Below are 16,408 nucleotides of genomic sequence, written 5' to 3'. Positions count from 1 at the left end.
AACAAAAATAATTTATATTCAACTTTATTAGAAACTTGCTAATTTAGTGCATCCTTGTCCTTCAGAAAGCGCATCACTTCTAAAGTAAATAAGTGTGAGAAACCTCATCCCAGAGGTAAACATCAGGGATCTCTTCCTCCACCACACAAAACAAACACCATTATCTCACGTCTTGAAAAATTTAAATCCGTATGCCAATGCTCGTAGTTACAGGAAGATGTCAACACAAGGCTGACTAAGATATGAACTCTTTCAAAGAGCACTTGGGGCAGAATTTTAAAAAAAAGTCTACACAGAGCACAGGGGTAACCAGAATATACAGCGCTGACTCAGTTAACTCCCTTACAAGCACAGGGAAGCTAAGGTTATCACAAGAAGGCTACTCTGCTTTCTCCTGATAACATCCACTAACAGGCTTCACCACCATAGAAGCTCACAGACTTGATTCTTTCTATTCACAATGTGCTTTGTATTTGCAAATTATAACATCAGTTTTATTCTGGAGTGAGAAGATGGTTACTTGCTTGCAGTAAGTCATAAAAGGAAATATTTCAGAAAGACTGCTATGGTGCCCTAGAATTCATTTTGTGTGTGCAAAACATCAAAAAAAGATTAAGTTTTTAAAAATGCTAGAAACAGCTACTCATTTAACCTAAAAGTGCAAGGTTGTTTGCTGACACTTAGTACAGCAGCCCAATAAAAAAAATCTTCAAGGTCACATACTAATTTGTAAAATATATCTACTTTCTTGCACTCTACACACTAGCTGCCATTATCAGTCTTTTGGACACTAATTTAGATATGTACTTGCAGACCAGTTTATTAAAAATATTGCAGCAGCATGTTTCTGCTTAACAGTTTAGAAAAAACTCACTATACAGAGCTTGCACTCACACAGCCACAGAGAGGCTTAATAAAAAGTTGATTTTTTTTTAAAGACAAATATTTTACACCTTGAAAAAAAAAAATCACACTAAGCTTCACCTCCAATTAAGCACCAATCTAAATGTAAGGTTTAGAACAACTATCCAGAAATACCCAGAAAAATAGAATGCTTGTTCAAGAGGGGGAAAAAGTATTTCACAAAAAAATAACTTGCAGGCATTGTTACATGCCTTGTATCACTGCAAGCTCCTAACCAGCAACTCATTCTCAGGTATCTTAGTGGGAACATGGGTTTAATTTGTGGGAAACAGACCTCTTCTCAAATCCCTCCCAGGTGTTGTTTTCACTGAGGAGATTTTGGAGGGGTACTCTGTTCTTTATTTAAGCGTTTGCCAACGGCTGGAGGGGACGATCTGCGTCCTGACTGTCTTCTCTGGTCTTTGGGTTGTCCAGGATGTGACTTCGCAGGAGGAGGTTCTCTGTTTTTCTCTATTGTTTCTGTGGGCTTTTTTTCTTCTTTCCCACATGCTACAGTGTTTGGCTTCTGTTCTTTCTGGGGTTGCAATGTAGGAGGATCCTTAGTTGTTCTCTGGCAAATTTCCGCATAACTAGGTTTTCGCAGTTCCTAGGAAATCAGAAACAAACAGGACAGAGTTAAAGAAAGCATCCTGAGGAAAAAAAAAATACTCTTATGAACAAAAAAGGGTGAAGTTCTTGTCCCAAAAGACTGCTGCACTTAAATATGCAGATGAGGGCTTGAGTATGAAGTTCACAAAAGTTGCATAGCCAATAAAGCTGAAGAAAAGGTAAAATGTAAAACAGCGTGCCAGAAAAACGGGGTATAGGCATAGGACAAAATACTTCCCTTTCAAACTCTAAACCAGTTGAAACACAATGAATACTCTGGTTTCAATATCAACATATGTATTAATACTTCTGCCTCAAGGATCCTACCAAGAACAGGATTCAGATAAGGACATCTCTTTTGCACTGTTAATTGCATAATTCTATCATGCAAGTAATTGTGAAGCCCAATAAGCAAATCTAAAGCTGCTGGACAAATTCTAGGATGCTGGGCTCACATGATTAGGCAACACTGGGTAGCAATAAATATTCTGTTAAATGCAAACTGGCTCATTAAGAAAAAGTGAATAATAAGGTCACTTACTATGGCAGACCCATTGACTTGTACCGATTTACATGCAGTACTCAGAGTGGAAGAAGAAAGTCTTTCTGTACTCTGTGTCTCTCTCTGCTGTTTATCCACAACTTTGGAGTCCCTGTAATCATCCAGCAGGAAGCAAGGCTCATGAAAAGTGAAACTTCAGGACAGATGAATGATTTAATAATAGGTCTAAAAAGTTTGAGTGTGACTGCAAGTAGTTATAAAAAGCTATAATTTGCCTAGCACATGATGACTAGCACTGCATTCAAAAATGCTATGAAAAATAGAAAAAAATATATTCCTGTGCAGTGTGACGCTACCTGTAATTTGTCATGTTCTAATAGCATTTAGTTACTCAGCTATTTGATTTGCAGGTTCCAAATAAAGTGTTACTAAAAAACTTTTTTTATGGTATGGACATCAGTGCTGCCTACAGGGCCATGGGTTTACTCTCTCTGTTTCAAAGCTATCTAAATACAAGACAGTAAGGTATTCATTAAACTTCTTCTACTCACAGAAACTAAACCACAACACTAAATTTTCTTCTGCTAAATGACTATTATGATTGAATCACTATTATGATATTGTTCAGAAATTAAGCTTTATTGCCTTTACTACAAGTACAACAAAATATTACTTCTTCCATTGATTAAAAGTTTAATAGCTATTTACATTGTTCTGCCTGATGAAAGAAAATGCAAATGTGATGCAGAGCAGAATAATTATACCCATGTAATTAAGTGCTTACTCAGTAGGCTGGGGTGGCGAAGGAGACCTTTCAAAGGTCCTGGGCAATGTAGAAGGAACTGGTAACGGCTCTCGAGGAATTCCTGATGGAATAGTGTTTGTACTTGCATCCACATTAATGTTCTGAAGGAGGAAAAAAGGCACAGAAAGACAATCAAAATATCCAATTAATATGGTCTGCCTGAAAATTAGCACAACCAGGAAACATTTCATAGTTTGATTTATACTGGTAAATTGACTATAGGAAGGTATAGAAGGAACAAATATATATATTGTAATGAATATGTTATTTTTTTCCTTTACATTTATTTGGAAACACAGACAGATGTGGTTATTTCCCAAGAAGTTAGAAGCTTCAGGTCCCTTTGGGACATATCTGAATGACAAAATCACTTTGAATCATTAAGGTTAGAGAAGACCTTTAATTAATCATCACCTTGTCAACTAGACCACTGTACTAAGTGCCATGTCTGGTCATTTCTTGAACACCTTCCTAGGGTTAAGGAACCAATATATATATTGTAATGAATATGTTATTTTTTTCCTTTACATTTATTTGGAAACACAGACAGATGTGGTTATTTCCCAAGAAGTTAGAAGCTTCAGGTCCCTTTGGGACATATCTGAATGACAAAATCACTTTGAATCATTAAGGTTAGAGAAGACCTTTAATTAATCATCACCTTGTCAACTAGACCACTGTACTAAGTGCCACATCTGGTCATTTCTTGAACACTTCCTAGGGTGGTGACTCCATCACTTCTCTGGGCAGCATGTTCCAGCTTGCCTTTCAGTAAAAAAAAATTCCTGACTTTCAACCTAAACCTCCTCTGGCACAGCTTGAGGCCATTTCCTCTTGTCCTGTCACTGGTTGCCTAGGAAAAGGGACCAACCCCCCCCTGGCTACAACCTCTGTTCAGGCAGCTGTAAGGAGTGACAAGGTATCCCCTGAGCCTCCTTTCCTCCAGGTTACACAACCCCAGTTCCCTCAGCTATTCCTCGTAACTTGTGTTCCAAACCCTTCACCAGCTCCACTGTCCTTCTCTGGACACGCTCCAGCACCTCAGTGTCCTTGTACTGAGGGGCTCAAAACTGAGCACAGGATTCCAGGTGCAGCCTCACCAGTGCCCAGGACAGGGGGACAATCACTGGCCACACTATTGCTGATCCAGGCCAGGATGCCACTGGCCTTCCTGGCCACCTGGGCACACCTGGCTCATGTTCAGCTGCTGTCAACCAGCACCCCCAGGTCCCTTCACACAAGGCCACTTTCCAGCTGCTCTGTCCCCAGCCTGTAGCACTGCCTGGAGGTGCTGTGACCCAAATGCAGGACCCAGCACTTGGCCTTACTGAACCTCACACAACTGGCCTCAGCCCTTCAATCCAGTCTGTCCAGACCCCTGTGCAGACCTTTCCCTTCTGCCCTCCAGCACATCAACACTCCTGCCCAACTTAGTGCTGTCTGTGAACTTACTGAGGGTGCCCTCCATCACCTGGTCCAGATGACCAATGAGGTTATTAAACCAGACTGGTCCCAATACTGAGCCCTGGGGAATACCACTAGTGACTGGACTTCTTCCCACCTGGAAATTCTGCACCTGCTGGTGACAAAGTAGGCTTTGCACCTGTTCATATAACCTCAGGCAGCCTATGAAGACAAGTGTCTCCTAGTGCTGTGCACTAAGAACTGTCTTCTTCAAACCTCTACTTCTATATCATCCAATATAATGATTTGCTATCAAGCAGAGGCTTTTTTCATAGCCCTCAAAAGATTCTGCTAGTGCCAAGTGATACTGTGCTTCCAGATAAATGCCAAATAGGTTCAAGATGCATGCATTAATTTGAGGAAATTTGAGGAAAGACAACTCTGTACCCAGAAAAACATATCTCACATTTATAACATTTTGTTTGTTTCAAAGGGTGCTATGTCTCATCATAAAAACTCCAAAACCCAAAGAGATTCTGGTATGCAGAAGGGGAAGCAATGGGAGAACACAAGCTCAGAAGGAAGACTATAACCCTCCTTTTCTCCCAGCCAAGTCACCATTCAAAAGGGCATAAACTCTAAGACTCCTATGGTTGCTATTATAAAGGAAAATGGTATTTGATGGCCCTGTTTGCAAATCAGACAGCACAGATTACTGCAGTAGATCTAAGCCTAGTTTGATTCAAAGTAAAAGACTGCAAAAGGTGGATGTTTAGAAATAACAGAACAGCTTTTATTTACTGTAATAGTGTGTGCAAAGGCTTGAAATTGCAAGCTGCTGAGCATTCTGACCCAAGTGCATCAGAACTTGTAGGTACACGGTTAAGTGTGAACAGCTTCAAGTCAAGCAGACACGCAAGAGCTTTTCCTTGCCAAAACACTCAGCCCTTGATCTGACAATGCTGCACTTCCTAGTTACAAAATGTGGGATGATTATTACCTGCCATTCCCCAGAGAAACATCTAGAAGAGCATCACTAAGCAAAGAGCATAAAGATACGATGCTTGCATAACAACTGCTGGAAATGATAGACCTTTAGTCCCCTCAGCTTCCATACACTGGACTTGCCCATCTATATGAAACTAAGGGAAGCACTGTGTAACTTCAGTGCTTTGTAACACCACATCAAGTGACATGAAAAAACATTGAGATCAAGGTGAAAAGCAGCCTGTATACACTGGCAAGACCAATGTTAGCTCAAACAGCTTCGTAGCAGAACACAATCGCTCTTTGGAGCCAGCTGCTGTTATCTTACTCTTTATTTAAAGGCCAACAAGGAAAGGCAGCACAATCCCTTTTTTTCCACACAATGGTACAGAATAACTCCTGTACGCTGGAAAATGAAACTGGTAAATGGAGGGATGCTTTTTAAGGTGACAGTGCACTGCAAGTATCACAAAGCCTAAGTGCCTGACTGATAGGAAGACTGCCTCTACAGGAGCGAAGTCTAAGTCCTTTACCGTAAGTAAAAAGCAAGTACTAGATCTGTAATGGGGGAACAAAGGGGTTTCAGCTGCAGAATTAAAAGCAAGTGCTGGAATCATATGTAAAACCTAAAATACAATAGCCAAAAACCATTTTGTAAGTAACAGAGGTAAAATACTTCATAATCAATAGATCTTAGCCAAGAACAGCCTACCATCTGTAGTACTGGCTGACAGTAAGTTAAACACTGCTCTTACCATGGCTCTGAACTGCACATTCCCCCTAAATGCAACCCTAGAACATAGCAGCCCCTCCTACCGCTTGCAGGAGACAGAGTAGATGGCTTCTCTGTACAGTCACTGCCTCGGGTGCAGGCTGCCCTGCTGTCTCCCCCTTTCTTTACTAACCCCTGACACATGGGCACCAAAGAAAACATTCTAAACCAAACTTATTGCAGGAGAAGACAGAGATTGCAGTGGTTCACTGTGTCATTTTGCACTGCTAATCCAGGGCTTAACTTCTTCAGCTGTGGTACAGCTAGAAAAACACAAGTTAAATCTGAGCCATCAAAAAAAAGCCAATACAGACTTTCACAGCCCAGAGTGCTCCACAGTGCAGAGGGTTAAGTGAGTCTTGCTGGAGGAGAACATACTGTCACTCACAGATGGCACAGCAGAGACAGTTCTAAGAATGAAATCTATGAAAAACTACTGAACATTAATTTTCAACTGCATCTCTACTACATCTATACAGCAGTGGTTGCCAAGTTATTCTGGTGTATTTTTATCTTTCTGAGCAATTTGACAAGACAACACTGGGATCCAGCTGGTTTTGGAAGCAGTTCTTGTTCCAGCTATGATGCCTAGTGTACTGAGATTATGTAGGCAGCTTCTTTATTTTGGTGCTTAGAAGTTTGTCTCTGTCACTTTAAAGTGTTTTATATATAACTCAGAAGTCTTACTTTCAAGCAGCAGGGAAAATGTATCACATACTTTTCACCTGAGTCTATCAAAAAGCCTGAGGCAATTATATACAGCAAAGAGCATATTTTCTAATCTCTGCTATTAACATCTACTTATTAAACTGGTGCCCATATTCTACACCATTTCAAAGAGAATAACCAACAAATTCTAAGATATAAGTGAAGAAGGCAGCAGCACATCATTTGACAGCTGTTTTTAAGAACATTTCTTACAACCCGTGTCAACCCACAAGTTTTTCCATGTCTAGACCACCAAATCAGAAAACAACAGTTATGCAATTCTTTGTTTTCCCAACAAAAATGAACATTCACTACTCACTCTTTCTTTTGATGTTCCTATTACCACGCTGGACAGTCTGTTTTCAAACAGGTCTTCAGTCTTTAAATTGCCAGCAGCCCCGGGTAATGGAGGAAAGCTAGATAAACCCAATTCAAAGCTGGGAGATGGAGGTTTTGGGGGTGGTGGAGACTGTGTTTGGCCTCTCTGGAATAGAAATACCATGTCGGGGTTACTGCGCTAGATGACAGAAAAGATATGCAACTCTAAACTGTATTTTGCACGCAATTTGTATCAACAAACCCCTGGAGAAGGCTCCCCCATCTCATCCCCCAAAAAACACAGAGTACCGAGGAATAGATGCTTTCATTTTCCACTGATGCCCTTAAAATATTATTATTAAAATGTCATGGTATATGCATCAGCTTTAGGGACACTGGCATAATAAGAAGTTTTCTCACTGACTCTTCCTTGAGGACAGACACACTGACAGAAAGGAAAACAGACTGGTTTATGTATCATGATACGGTGAAAATTTATATAATGCCCATTTATGTACAGTTAATAACATCCTAAATAAAAAGACAAGAGTCAATAAGAATCTTATTTTCAGATATATGAAGAAAGGGCAAGACAGCATGCCTTGTATGTAGTACAGACAATAACAATTTATATCTAAGTAGTATTAATCTGTATGGTCACTGTGTAAAAAATAGAAAGGTAAGCGTCAAAACAATTTTTGAAACAGAGACTTTCTAATGAAATCTAAGAAGAAGTAGTATTAATCTGTATGGTCACTGTGTAAAAATAGAAAGGTAAGTGTCAAAACAATTTTTGAAACAGACTTTCTAACGAAATCTAAGAAAAAAACCAATGTCTCAAGCAAAAAACAACACCTGTGTGGTAAATACAACTATTTTGTACTAGAGAGACCAGCTCAAGACTTAAAAGTACCATGGTTTAAGATCACTCGTGAGAACTGCTGGTAAGGATTTGTAAGTTATTTTATATTTACACAGGAAAAATAAAACTCCTTTGTAATATGCTGTAACTGAAGTTACCAATTAACTTCACCTACATCATGTAAACAAAGAAGTTTTTTTTCAAAGAAGTGTTTCTTGACTGTGCTGACTCCTGTGATAAGATGATCTCTGCTGCAAAATACCAAATGTAAACCAGTCTTTGAAACAGTTCCTACTTTGAAAAGGAAAATATGAGTATATAATCAAGATGGTGTGAATGTGAGAATACTTCTGAACAAAAAGAACAACAGATACAAGACTACTTTTGAGGTCTTTTCACAAACTACATGTAATGTCCAAAGAATTGTGCATCAAGAGGGAAGTAGGGAAAGAAAAAATACAGAAGCAAGAACAATCGCAACTCCAAGCGCTGTTACTGACCCAGCATTACCCCTGGAAGAATGTTACAACAATGGAGACTGCAAATCCCCAAAACTCAAGTCAGATGACCTGCCAAAGGTCAGGGAGAGAGACTACACTAATCCAGCTCAAACTGCAAGAGGAACAACTTGAATTTTTAAAAGTCATTCTTCAAATCACAACACTCATTCTTCTTAAAGGGAACTGAAGTTCTGCAATAGCAAATGCTTTTATGTTACACTTTAAGTTACACAGTTGAATCCTAAAACCCTCAAAGTACTAAGTGTGGCATTAACATTTTAAATTAGCAGAATGAGGGAGGACTTAAATGAATTTTAAGCTAACTGCATAAAATTTCTCAAGTTAACTTCTTGTACGTTCAGTACCTGGCTAATGTCTACAGCCTCAGAAACAATCTGATCAAAAAGTTTCACACTCTTTTTCATGCAAACATGCATAAAACTTTTTCCTTTAAAAAGAAAAATCTTCTAATGAAGTCATTACTCCATTCAAATATACCGGTTTTAGTGGCGTCCTGTGTACACTATCTAATTGCTACAGCATTACACAAGAATACTGGAGGATACTGGATTCAATTATTTCCAAGTCTAAAGGGGAAATTTTAATATTTTGGCTACAAGTACACTTCCTTGCAGTCCTAGGTGTGCAGCAGCTCTCACCTCTGCTCAAGGTACAGCACCAGACACCACAGACTAAAGATTCTTGGCCCAGAAGAGACTGGAAGGAACTTGGCTGCACAGGCTGCAATTACAGCCTGGTGCTGACAAAGGGAACCATGGGTCTCCAAAGAAGTCACATGTACCAGTTTTTACATTCAAATAATCTTTGCAGTCAGCTCTGTCAGAAGTGCTGCTCTGCTCAGGGAGGTGTCCAAGGTAATCCTTTCACTCCAGTCACTCACACCTAACCTGTACCACTTCCCTGTTCTTTTAAATACAGAAAAAAAGTTAATAGCAAAACTTCACTCTAAAAATTCAAGCAGCTTTGAAAGGGCAAAAGGAAGAAGTACTGGGAATCCTACATGCAGTCTGGTCTCGCTGCCTCTGGGAAGTTTGAGGAGAACTAAAAGCAATCAAGTCGAAGGAATCACTTGCTAAACTTTCCTGCTCCTTTATCCAAGTTCAGTCAGGTCACTCAACAGCAGGAGACACAAACACGTAAATGCAGTGATTCCAGACCTTTAGGAAAGTGTTATGGCTCATGCAGTAGAGTAACATTACAATTGTAACATGAATAAGGAAATAACCTGGTTCAACTTCATCAATATGCCACGTGTGGCAAGAATGAATTGCAAAGGAATGACTGGTTTTACCACAGCAAGCCTTAAATCCTACAAAAACATGTTTTTTTCTCTTCTACACTTAGTGCAGCCTTTTCAAGTATCAAGTCTACTTTGGTATTAACCTTGAATTTCCCAAAACCACAGTATTTTAATGGTGTTAGCATACCCTTACCTGGTGGCACTTGAAGAGGCATTTAAGAAAATGAACTGACCACTTCATAACAAATATTTTTGCTACACATTATGCCACAAGGATCTATATCATGTTCTTCACTGTCACCATGATTGATAATGAATTATCAAGTGTTTTGAAATTCAGCTGTTTAGCTATTCCTGAATGTGAACACTGGCATGTTGACAAAAACTGAGATAGAAATTTTTTGCTACTGTAAGAGTAATTTTAACTTTTCCCTGACTTCTGCACCAATGGAAAATCTTCTCTGGTACCCAAATACAGTAAACTCATGAGACTAATGAGCTGTTGTCTTTAATCAACTGTGATGTACAACTGCCTCTGCAGTAACTTATGTCCCCTGCTACTCCACATAATATCCACACTCTTGCCTTCTTTCCCTACTTTTATGAGAGACAAATAAGATCATGAACACTCACTGTAAACTTGTCCTCCCTTTTCTTTCGGTAGCCATATGAGTTTTTCCTAAGGGAAAGAATGCAGATATGAGAACCTTGCCTATAAATGGATGGAAAGCAGTTAATGAAAACAGGAGAAATTAATTTCAGTTGCTATTTCATCCATCTTCATTCTACACAGGTTATCCAGAAATGTTTTAGGCAAAAATTCCTAGCAAGCTGTCCTTAAAATAAATGGATACATCTTATGCAAGTCAGTGTAAGAATAAACTGGTTACAAGTAATTCCTGTGTTAAAAGCATCTCAGTAGAGATTACATATGAGGATTAGACAAAATGTTACAGTATCTAAATAAGGGGGTCAGGAATTTTTTGTATACCAATGTAACTTCCCAAATACAGATAACTATTTTCAATCCAGGTAAGGCTCCTTCAAAAAACATTTTTAGCACTTTGCCCCCAGCCCTGCTTCAGGTAAAGCCCCTCCAAGCAGCACAGTAAAATTTGCAGTGTATTCTAATTCAGTTTCAATATATTTTCTAAGTTAGTTTGACTTTTATTATTCTACATGTATTCAATACTGAAACATCAAAATAATATAATTTTAAGTACAGACTACTGCTGCACATTTTTGCAGTCTACAGTTTGAGCAATCTTGTTTCCTGAATTCTTAATCATACTTTCATCCATTAGTTATAACAGAATTTGGTAAATTAGATTTCGAAAAGTACTATAACGCTTGCACAAAACACCCATTTAATTTTGCAATGATAGAAGTCTAAAATAGGATCATCTGCAAAACACTTATCTTCCAATTCAGTAAGTCACTCAAAATGTGATTTACTTGGAGTCATAAATACAGCCATTATCAAAGCTGCACAATACTTTTCTGAAGCACTTATTAGAACTGTATTTATAAATATACCAATTTTCAGCTCCCCAGGTAGTTGGTTCTGTTTTTTGTCAGGCTGCATTTAGAACAACATAACAATAGTTTCCTTAGTTGCCTGCAGCAGTTTTTCCTCCCTCCATACCAATCCATCATCTTTGCTGTTGTGTATGCCCAGTCTGGTCAAAATTCTGATCCTTCAACTGAAAAAGTGAAGAATGAGCACTGCTATTACATATTCAGGTATACAGTCTGCAATGCTAACAATGGAATTGGGCAAAACTTCTTCAATAATGTCAAACAAATAATATACAAAAACTTTCTTGCACCAGGTGAAGAAAGGATAAAATATTAGATGTTATAGATCTAAATTGTTCATCAGTTGCCAATAATTTTCATCTGGCAGGGAAGTATGCAAGTCTGCTTTGCCTTTGCTCTGTATTTAACACTTTCTGTGAAGTACTTTGCAAGATTTTAAGTTTGCGGAGAGAGTCTGAGTTTAAAGCAGTATTGAGAACAGTAACAGTACCACACCTCCCCTAAACAGAGCAGTTCAGAAGCAGCAGTGCTTGCCCGTTCAGAGGACAACCACGGAGCAGACTCACCTTCCTCTCCCTAATCCAGGGGACGAGTCAACGCTGGTCTGTTCCACCCGGCCGGTTCCCACTTCCCTCTTGGTGTAACTGCTGGTAGCGCTCTGCACCCGTGTCCTGCTTTGTCCCGGCTGCCGCGTCTGTGGACTCCTGACGCCATTGATTAAACGATCAGCAGAAAAGTTGAATATTGTAGGACTGTCTAGAAGCCCAGGTCCCCTTTCTGCACTGGGTATTGTATGTCGTATATGTGACTTGCTAGGATTCCTATAAATTCAAAAGTCATTTCAACACACGCGCACTATCAGAGACCTTCTGAGGCCTAAGCCTATTCACAGAATTCAGAAGAAGCAAGATCTTCAGTCCTTTATCACTTATTTCATTTATAAGAATGATCAACATTCATTGTAACAGGTCATGTGAATTATCAAAATTAACTTTTTCCCTGTCTGTTTTCAACTAGAGCTTTACTATATAAATAATCCTGCTGATGTCACGTCATCTCTCAGAAGATTTCAACTGAATACCCTAAATCACAGAACAGACAAGTTCTCAGCTTTCATACTGTCCATTTACATTTCAAAACACTGCATCCATTAACATCACGGGTACCATCTGCCCTACGGCCTTACCTTTGGCACCAGGTTCAGTTTCACAAGTATTCTCAAGTTAGCTGGTGTTACTAAAATAAGCAGATGAAAACCCCATGTGCCAGATAATACAACAGTATTGTAAGAAGATAGATTAACTTGCCTGTTCCTGGGAGGATATTGTCTGAGTGTTGTGAGTGGAGAAGCAGCAGGCTTGAAGGTTGGAGATGTGAACCCGTTGATAAATCCAGTATTTGGAAATGGTGTTACCTAAAAAAAATGTATCGCATGTGCACCATTATAAACAAACTGAGTATTACTTTTCTTAACCCCATATTTTATGTCATTCTGTGCAGGACAGTACTCAAAAGACTGCCTCAAAGAGCAATAGAGAATTTGTCTAGTGCCTTGTAGCTGACTCACACAATTTCTGGAAAAACCCCAAGCTTCTCTTTTTCTGAGAAGTCAGCCACTACACATATTCAACTTATCATAGTTCAAGAGGATTGAAAAACATCAAGCCAAAATTCTTGGCTGTAAGTTAAACAGCTCTCCTCCTATTTCACACCACACTACGCATGACTGTGGAGTACCAAGATACTTCTTTGTCAGAGCCTCTAATCTACATGGCCTGTAACTGTTTCTCTTATAACTGTATGTGAATTCCTCCCTTAAAAAAACCCAACAACTTCCTTTTAGTTCCTCATTCTACTTCCATGTGACATCTAAATAAAGCCTAGAGAATAAGTGGATGTTAAGTGCAACTCTGATGCTTTTCAGATTTTACCATCTTATTCTACATGTGAAGCACTTGTCTGAAGAAACATTACTGAAACATTTTCTGGGGTGGGTGCATACTAACGCCTTGTAGTAACAAGATGCCTCAAAACCTGAAGCATGTTCAAAGTAATTTCCCCAACCTCACTAGCACACTTTTTTATTTAAATGTCTGAGTTTCATTTAAGGAATGTTACTGTTAGAACCAGCAAATGCTTGCTTGTATTTTCCCCCGAAAATAACTACGATGCAGAACAAAAAGATTCTTTCTACATTCTATTAAGCATTAATAAACAGCTGTGATTAAGACCATTTGGTATAAAGGTACATTTAAACTTGAAAAAGGTTTCTTGTGCAAGTTAAATCACTAATCAATGGAAAACAAAATTTAACACCAAAGCTGTCATATCAAAACTACTGCTAGCCTAACCTAGCATGCATGACAGCAAATGCTACCTCAGGCTTCAGAAAAAGGCCATTACAGAAGGCCTGTGACAAAGCTCCTTGAGGAACAAAGTTTCATCAAAATAATGCTTTGAAGTGTTTCTGGTTTAAGAGTTACAACATGAATGCTGCAAAATTCCATCAAAGCTAGTAAGAAATCACTGAACCTGAAAAATGAGAAGACTCTGAACATATTAGAGACCCTAGCAATATTCAACTATTCTTTCTTTATAATGATGTGCGATCCTTTTGGAGGAAAAAAAATATTTTCCCCGTTTTCCAATAATACCAAAAGCATTCACAGAAGTCAACTGGTTCAAATATACTTTCTTTTCAATTTCTTTTTTTTTTTCCCAAACAGGAAAAACTAGATCTTTTCTCAAATACAATTTAAGTACATGATGAAGAATGAGGTAGTTTTAGAATCCTGAGGACATGTGTTTCCATACTCAAGTTTCAGAATTAAGATGGTATTGCCCACATGACTGGGGTATTCAATCTCTAGTTAGAGATGGGAGACAGTAGAGTTTATGTTGAAGCAGAATAGAAAAACTTTGCTGTATTTTCACACAAGTCTCTACATGCAAACTGCAACCCTGTCTCATGAAAATTATTGCTGTGTCATGGTTCCTCATGGTCCCTGTTCTCCTCAAGTGATTTCTATTCAAATATAGCTCTTCCTACAAAAGAATCAAGAAACATCATGTTACAGTCATGTATATAAAATGCAGCTAACCAATGACAATACACTGCAGAACAGTGAAAAGCAAAGCACAGACAGTTGACTTCCTGTTTTGACTAAGAAAAGTTCGTGGTCTTTAATGCTAGCAAACTCATCAAGTCTTTCCCAAAGGATATGACTAGTAAGCTTTCTTGGATACAAAAAGTTACAGGATAACATAAGGTAGATACACAGTATGATGTGCTTGAACCTGTGGTTTACTAATCTGTGTCTTCTACACTATTCCCATCCAGCTCCTCCAGCATCCCAGAGGAAGACTGCGCAATAGTCTTAGTCTAGCTACAGGCAGATTCATATTCATTGCTGCTTAACAAGACAGTTTTTTCCTGGATTAACACTGCTCACTGTGTTACCTTGTCTCCTCCACATTTTCAACAACCCCCAGATTGCCTCCCCCTGCAAGACCTCGGGTTCCCTTCCCTGTGTGTGAAGTGTTTAGCACACCAACTTTTTAATTAGCTGTGGCTCAGTACAGAGGATGTTTGCACAAGTTTGTTCAAGGACACTTTAATCCTCTGCCAAAAAAAACATCTAAAGAACTTCTAATTTTGAGCATTACTCCCCTCATTTCTTTGAGCCACAAGTAAAGAGGCATCTCCAGAGGGGAGAAAGAGGCTTCAGATAGGAAACCTGAGCCTCCCAGTCATTACAGGAAACTCCACGTATTTGTAGGGTAACAAAGGCCAACTAAAAGGGGCCAAGGTAATTCTGATGAGACTGTCACAATGCAGAAGACAGAAGCAGCATTGCAGGATACAGCAGATATCTCATTAGAGTATTTATGGATTTATTGCTACCACCCTAGCTTCAAGCCTTACCAACAGCCCCTTTAAGAAAATAACTTAAAAAGCGATTTAAAATTGATTTTTGAAATTGCTTTTGCTAATTACACTTTTCATTGCCAAAAGAGATGCTATTATTGCACAGAAAATATTCTGCTTTAAGAACATGCCAAACAGAGCAATTCAGCATGTTAACCTAACTTCCTGTTAGAAGATCTTGGTATCTTGGCAAGTCTTTACTAAGGAACTGCCTCAAAACCTAAAAGGTTTAAGAAGAGAATCACACTTCAGTCTGAAATCAGACACAATTTTCAAATAATCCATCTTGCACACTATGGCAAGGATTTTGAAGGACTGTTTTTCAAGAAGAACCGGAATCTTAAACTTCCCTCTTCAGGATAGGTAGGTTTCCTACACTTCAATAAGAAAATAATATCAGCTTAGAAAAGAACACAACTGTTTCAGAATCAAGAGACTTACCAATGAAGGGTCAAGGTAGCTGTGTGTGGCTGACCAGGTCTGTGGGCCAATTAAGCTGTACAGTGGGAAGTGCTGCTGGGGACTGTATACTGGAGGTATGTAAAAGGATGTTGTGTAGCGCTGCTGTGTGTAGAGGTTCATATCCAGAGGTCTATATCCATTCTTTGGCAAAAATGTGTTTATAGCTATTGCCTTTGCTTTTATCCTTGCCTGCAAAGGAGATTAGATTATTTATTACAGCAGTCTTTCAAATTAAATGAGGATGGCTCAAATTAGCAGCTCTCAAACTTTTACTGGACACTTATCAGTCACTGCTTTGTCCTTCAAGGACAGCAGGAACAGCTGAATGCTTCCCTGCTGCCTGCTGCTGGGCTGGATATAGCACTGCCAGAAATGAGGAAGAGGAGAGGTAGTTGTATGTGCTAGATTTCTAAACCCACCTCCACATCAAACAACTGCTGAGCTTGGACCATTTAAATTTATATTAGAAATCACAGTGAGCACCACAAAACCCAGAAGACACGCACACCCCCACCCCTAACATCATAAACCCCTATTTACCTTAATTGGTTTTCCTTGGAAAGTCTTCACTTCTTCTCTAAGGTATCTGTAAGCCTTTATAAAAAAGAAATTGTTAGATTTGTCAAATGTAATTTAAATAAAGGAAACTTAAGTTTTGACAGCCTAAGGCTAACAATAATTCTTGGAGTGTCTGCTAATGTTACAGTATAGCAAACTCTCATACATCACCCGCATTTAGCAACATTTAAATTATCATTAAGTGCTTCAGTAGCATGAACACAAGACTCTAATGGTTATGATTGAAGCATTTCAATGTGTCACTAAAAACCAACTCTCAGTACAAAAAA

At 38.9% G+C, this 16,408-nt stretch overlaps 1 protein-coding gene across 3 annotated transcripts in view; it reads right to left on the bottom strand.

The window, feature by feature from the left end:
- Positions 1-282: 282 nt before the first annotated feature.
- LARP4B (La ribonucleoprotein 4B) overlaps positions 283-16,408 on the bottom strand; it is a 53,985-nt gene continuing 37,859 nt past the window's right edge. For 2 of the 3 annotated variants that reach the window (XM_041408371.1, XM_041408368.1), the window contains 9 exons: positions 16,101-16,154; positions 15,540-15,749; positions 12,478-12,584; positions 11,737-11,991; positions 10,265-10,310; positions 7,010-7,174; positions 2,799-2,920; positions 2,054-2,165; positions 283-1,510 (listed from right to left, as the gene is read on the bottom strand). In XM_041408371.1, the coding sequence (XP_041264305.1) occupies positions 1,229-1,510; positions 2,054-2,165; positions 2,799-2,920; positions 7,010-7,174; positions 10,265-10,310; positions 11,737-11,991; positions 12,478-12,584; positions 15,540-15,749; positions 16,101-16,154 (1,353 nt within the window). In that variant the 3' untranslated portion in view covers positions 283-1,228. The remainder of the gene's footprint in view (positions 1,511-2,053; positions 2,166-2,798; positions 2,921-7,009; positions 7,175-10,264; positions 10,311-11,736; positions 11,992-12,477; positions 12,585-15,539; positions 15,750-16,100; positions 16,155-16,408) is intronic. The other variant, XM_041408369.1, reaches the window with a different exon arrangement.

This window comes from Onychostruthus taczanowskii, unplaced genomic scaffold (assembly GCF_017590055.1).
Source record: "Onychostruthus taczanowskii isolate IOZ18803 unplaced genomic scaffold, ASM1759005v1 scaffold3, whole genome shotgun sequence".
Taxonomy (NCBI): domain Eukaryota; kingdom Metazoa; phylum Chordata; class Aves; order Passeriformes; family Passeridae; genus Onychostruthus; species Onychostruthus taczanowskii.
The sequence above is the reverse complement of the archived record's forward strand: the minus strand, read 5'-3'. Positions and strand labels throughout refer to the sequence as shown.